Source organism: Pteropus vampyrus, unplaced genomic scaffold (assembly GCF_000151845.1).
Source record: "Pteropus vampyrus isolate Shadow unplaced genomic scaffold, Pvam_2.0 Scaffold14, whole genome shotgun sequence".
In the NCBI taxonomy this organism is placed as follows: domain Eukaryota; kingdom Metazoa; phylum Chordata; class Mammalia; order Chiroptera; family Pteropodidae; genus Pteropus; species Pteropus vampyrus.
This window is the reverse complement of record NW_011888795.1, coordinates 7,531,713-7,537,830: the sequence shown is the minus strand read 5'-3', so window position 1 is coordinate 7,537,830 and position 6,118 is coordinate 7,531,713. Positions and strand designations below refer to the sequence as shown.

The following is a 6,118-nucleotide window of genomic DNA, read 5'->3' as shown; positions in this document are numbered from 1 at the left end:
GAGTAAGTCTTCACTTCTCCAGATATATAGCTTGCATCTGTTATGCTTATAAAAATTAAGCAAAATGATTTTTATTATACCACAAATGCCAACTGCTTAAAAATTTAAAGTCGGCACTTGCCTGGAAAGTAATATATTTTGATCACACATCTAAGCTGAAAACTTAGGGGAACTATTTACTAACATCAGGATAGCTAACTATTTTGGTTAATACTATTACATAATTATGTTGCTAACTGGTTAATAGCGATTTCTTCCATTGCCTAAATGCAAAAAAAAAAAAAAAAGGCATATCTATCAAGTCATTGAGGAATAGCAAAATAAGTTTAACCACTATAAAGTAAAACATATAAATTTCATCTTAAATTATTAACTTGTGATTTCAAGAGAAGCTAGAACAGTTATATTCCCAACCCTAAGATTAGGCTTTGTGCTTCGTTAACTAATCAAAAACTCTTCTTTGAGTCATACTTTTCTAATTAATCAGGTCAGTGCCCAGTGAGAATTTCATGCCAGATAATGTTACCTAGGAAAACCAGTGTATGTTATAAACCAGAGTTTCATATTCAAATACCTGCAGAGGCCAGGCAGATAACAAGAGCGAAGAAGGCAGAGTGTAAAGAAAGAGAAAACAGGGACTATAGTGAATTGAGGAACATATGACCTTTCCAAAATGAAAAGCAGTATTCAAGTCCATCTGACTGTTGTCAGGTGAGAATTTGCATTTAGTGTTACCTAATCTTCTGAGAAGCTGAAAATCTACATTTTCCTCCTTAGATAATTTTTTTTTAATGAAAAAAAAAAAAAATCTAGATTTTTATGCAAAATTTTTAAAAGCATTGTTGGTGCCAAACAAAACCTATGAGGGCCCTATGTGGCCTATAAGTAATCTGCAAACCCTTGGTAATAACAGGCTATACCAGCGGTTCCCAATCTTTTTGGCACCAAGGACTGGTGCTCCTATAAGAATCCAATGCCTGATGATCTGAGGTTGAGCTGAGGTGGTAATGCTAGCGCTGGGGAGCGGCTGCAAATACAGATGAAGCTTCTCTCTCCTACCACTCACCTCCTGCCTTGTGGCCTGGTTCCTAACAGGCCACGGACTGGTAGCAGTTAGGGATCCCTGGACTACACCATGGATTACGACTACAACTTGTTAAAATATCACTTAGCTTACTAACATTTAAGTGCCACTTCAAGTGTTTTTGAAAAAAAAATGTATTAAAAAACCTCAACAATTTCCACCTATCGGTAATGAAAGTGGACTTAAGTAGAACTCCTGACCAAGAGCCAGCTTATAAAAACTTTTTCTTGGTTGCTATATCCTAGCCCTGAAAACCATAGACCTGAGTTATAAAGAAGACTTTAGTTCACCTATAAGAGAAGGAAATTAGATCCTTCTAAGGTAACTTTCAGTTCTAAGGTTCTATGACTTACATAATTGGGTGATATTTCAAGGACATATAAACAAAGCAAATCATTCCCCCTTAAGTTAAAAAAACGACAACAAAAAAATGATCGAAACTGGTTAGAGATCTAATTTATTAACTACTTCAACAAAAATGCAAGAGTTCTTACTATTTTTCCACCCATGGAACAGGTTTGGCCTTCTTGTTCTCTCCACTGCTTCCTGCAATGGCAGCTACTCCTCGATCCTTGGTCAATGGTGGTTTAGTAGTGATAGATGTACCTTTTAGAAACGCCTGCATGGTTACTTCACCCTGACTAGGTGCAAGACAGAAAAGGAAAAACTCTTTTGAAACCATTATGAGGAAGGACAGTTGAAAACACACTTGAACCTTGTGCAAAGATATTCAGTAATTATTAAATAAAAGACATCACCCTATGACCTCTGAATGCATTGTACTGAAATCTGTAGGGACATGAAAGATGCCAAAGTGTTTAAGGAACTTTGAATTTATTTATGAGGGGGTTATAAACATAAATCTTATGGAAAATTTTTTAAGAGTTCCAAATTTTTTGATAAATATGACGTCATTAATGGCCAAACCCTACACAGGCTCCTACAGTCTCTACCATTTCAGTCATGGGCCTAGCTCTAGCTCAGACTCTGGAATGGACTCAGCAACTAGGAGTGCTGGGACCACAAATGAGAACCTCTACTTTTTTTCTTGGGCCTAGAGCTCCATTTAAGGGCCTATTTTACTGGGAGGGTTGGTCCTGTTGGAGAATCTGTTGTTAAAGTGGAAAAATCTGTTTCTCGATAACATGCTCATTGAAGAAATAAAAAAAAAAAAATGCAGAAATGCCTCGGAGTTTAAAGAAACGTAGATGAAAATCTCACCCAGAAGATAACTACTATGAACATTCATGTAAACATTCTTCCAGGCAGCATAGGCAGTTTTTAGGAACAGAAAGACATCATTAACTTGCCTGAAAATTCCCAGCGTTAGTGGCAATTCTGTTTTCTTCACTGCTGTAACCCCTACCCCTGCCCGTCTAGTGCAGTAACTGGCACATGATAGATGCTTCATATTATTTGATGACTGAATTACCACTTATGAGAAACAGTTTTCCCTTCTGTAAAAGGAGCTACAGCCTGCCTAGTCCATAAAGCAAGTGAGTTAAATAAAAGAATTGTAAAATCACACAGTTCTGTGCTTGGCATGAGTATGTACTCAAACAAAATAAACTGTTAATATCTCTAAACGGCCAAAGTTCTTAACATTTTTGGATTACTCCATCCCTGCCACAGGCTTGCTAAACAGTAATACAGTAAGGAGCAGGGCTATGAAAGATGCTGTATTGAAACACCAGTTCCCGAAGGGGTAGGAGATAGCTAGGCTGGAGCGCTGGTGCGGCCCCTGTACGTGTTACGATGGAGGTGGAAGACATCACAGAGGCATCAAAGATGCAGGAGTAGAGGAAAGAGAACGCAACCTTCGCAATTTCTCCAGCAGGTCACCTGATATCCCCGGCTCCCCGCGCGTGTTCCTGGGCACTATCTGGGCCTTTCAGCTGCTCGTCTCTGGAGCAAGGACGCCGCCGGCTCGTTCCTGGGGCTTCCGGGACGCTGAGAGGGCGAGGTGGTCTCGAAGTCTTAGCTCCGTTCCCCAAACTGAGAATATTAGGCCTAAAAAGCCCCGAGCAGCCGGGCCCGGTGACAAGAGTCGCTGCCCTCAGCAGAGTTGACAGACTTCCCGCCACTGAACAGCAGGCGAAGGGCAGGGCGGGAATCCGCGGGCACGTAATGCGTCATTTCCGGTCCGCCGCGCGCTCGCGCGCCTGGTTCAGAGACCCATTACCTCCTATACGATTTTACTTAGAAGACACAGATTTTTAGAGATGTATAGAGTGGAACGAGAATAGTTGAAGAAGTGTAAATAAAGTTCCACCCTGTCTTCGTGCATTTTTCCCACTGGAAACTTCAGCGCAAGAGCACTTGACCCTGACCGTCCAGAGGAGACACTGGACGGTACCGGGGGCATGCTCAGCGAGCGTGGGCAGGGAGGGATCCAAGACCGCTCACCCGCTAAGGCGGTTGGGGAGGGGTGCGCGGGCCTCGGGAACTCCGCGGTCCATCGAAGGTCTCAAAAGACCCATCGTCTTTTTGAGTACGAACCTACATGACCTGTACCTCGCTGTAATCTTCACTGGCAGTTATGGGGCATCTCAGTGGCTTTTCTGAGGCCACACAATTCGACTAGCAACCTGCTTCTGCCCAAAGGATGGGGATTGGGAAGAGTGGAGTCAACCTTTTGCCAGAAGAGGGCACCCTGAGGGTCCCTGATCTCTCTCTGGCTTTGTCGTCACGGAGCAAACCGTACGTGTTTTAAGAGCAGAGACGTCTGAAGAAGATTCCTTTACTTTCGAGTGTATATATAGCTTATACCTCTATTAGTGTCTGCCTTTTGGTGAGAGGGAGAACCTTACCATGGAGCTATGGTTGATCGTCTTCTAATCCCAGAGCCCTGCCCAGAAATCTGGCGGTGCAGATGCTCAATAAAAGTTAAAAGATTGATAATGTTTAACTCTACCAGGGTACAAGCCTTATGGGCTCTAAATCTCTGTTGCAGTTGCATTATAGTACAACAGCTGCCCAATCCTGCTTCCCTGATCCCTCTCAGATGTTGGTTCCGAGAGTACCGCCCAATGAAAAGCCTGCATGCAAATCTTAAAATGCGTTCCCTAAAGAATCAACCAATGAGAGTTGGTACAAGAAATGGTCCTGGAAAAAGACTCTAAAATTAAATTCTGAAGTTGTGTCACCAGCCAGCTTGCTGGTAATGGGAACCCCATCACTGGTGGTAGTGGAGCACTGAGAGCCCCTGGAATGCTATGACAATTGTTAAACTTTTCACCAGTGGCAAACTGGAATGGGATGCCTATGGAAGGGAGTGCACCAACAGATGAAATATCTCTGGGTTTAGAAAATAGTTATTATAAGAACTTTGGAATTCGCCATTTTTGGGAGGGGAAAGAGTGCTCATGAATTCAGAATGAAAAACATTATTCAAGAAAGACAGTGAAAGACTGAGGATGATTAATTGCCTATATCAGATCAATTGTGAAAGCCAGAGGGTCTGTTCGGCAGCACGTAAAGTAATTTGCATATTCTGTACCCAGAGGGCAAAAAAATCTGTGGGACAGACTCCAAAACTAAGTTATATAAGTAGCAGAGTTCCAGAGAAGGTTAAATTTTTAACCCCAAGTCTGCTATGCCAAGGTCAGGGACCTGATTGAGAAAAAAAAGGGATACTGAGACAAAATGGGGTCATTTGGGTCAGTGCATTTGAAAACCTTAAATTTCCATATTTCTCTGAATGCTTTTGATCTACAAAAGTAATCTATTCTTTTAAAGACTGATGCTCTTCTCTTGGGAGATGTATGCATAAGCTTGATGATATAGATGTTTTTGGCTTCCAAGACAATACACAGCTCCCCTTATCCTTTAACCCATTCTTCACTCCCGACCAGCAGAGCAATAGCTGGGATGAAGTCACAATACAGCCCAGCAGAGGAAATACTCGGCTGGCTAAAGGTATAAAAGGACTATATGCTAAAGGAGCTGCAGAACTGGGCCACATGAACTCTCAGAAGAGCATATATGGGACTGCGTTCGATGGAGGGAGACAGAATATAAAGTTGAAAAAAGGAGACTAAACCTCACAGGGTTTAATAGCTTGCCACAGATCCCAGGTGATAGTATTTGGTTGGCCCTTGGAAGCTTGGAAGAAGCAATGGCCCACATTAAGTAAAGCAAAAATGCCAGAACTATGGTGGCAAACAGTGGGGGAAGAAATCAAAAGACTCAGAGAAGTGGGATATGCTGCGTAAGGCCAAAAAATCATTATCTGACTGTTCTTGGGATACACTGTTCTTATCCAAAGTGATAAGGAATGTGCTGACGAGGAGTCTCCAGCATTGTTAAGAAGCTCAGTGGTGGGTTGTCGTCTGTAAGCCAAGGTTGCCGTTGGGAGATGCTGGGACAGAACAGGGTTTTCTGATAGCAATGGGGACAATAGAATTCCAAATAATAGAGGCCAGATAGCAATGCTTAACTCTCAAATGCAACTAGGTACAACTGTCATCATGAGTAGCAAGGTCAGAGGCAGTCAGGGAGATCTGACTCACAGAGAGCTGGAGAGGTGGTTAATATAGCACAGTATCCTGAGGGACATAATAGATGGGCACAAAAGAAGTATACTGCTCAATCTATGCAACCAAAATAAATCAAATATGAATAATCAGGAGGCTTACTGGAGCCACAATAATAAAGTCATGATCACTTTTTAAGTTTCCAGACCTGAGCCAATTCTCAAAAGCTAGGTCCTCATGAAAAAGGACCCTGCAAACATCAATGCAAAAGTATAAAGTAATGACTTCCTCAGTCTTTCCCAAAGCCATTTACTCATATAACTATACGTTGAGGGAAAGAGAACTACAAAACCTTTCAATGTCTATTGAATTCAAGGTCTGAGTTGAGATATCCAGGGACCCGAAGCACTCCACCTGTTGGAGTGAGTAGATAAGGGGTCAGGGAATAAATGGAGTTCTTTTTTAAAAAAAAATATATATATATATTTTAAATTTATAAATGGAGTTCTGCCCCAGGTCTAGCTTGTGGTAGGTCCACTGGCTCCACAGCTCATCTGCT

General features: G+C 42.0%; 1 protein-coding gene across 1 annotated transcript in view; it reads right to left on the bottom strand.

Moving 5' to 3' along the window:
- The window catches only part of RFC4 (replication factor C subunit 4), a 14,277-nt gene extending 11,081 nt beyond the window's left edge, over positions 1-3,196 (bottom strand). The window contains exons 1-2 of the mRNA XM_023525598.1: positions 2,927-3,196; positions 1,579-1,725 (exon numbers count right to left, since the gene is read on the bottom strand). Coding sequence (XP_023381366.1) covers positions 1,579-1,709 — 131 coding nt within the window. The 5' untranslated portion in view covers positions 1,710-1,725; positions 2,927-3,196. The remainder of the gene's footprint in view (positions 1-1,578; positions 1,726-2,926) is intronic.
- Between the last annotated feature and the right edge of the window lie 2,922 nt (positions 3,197-6,118).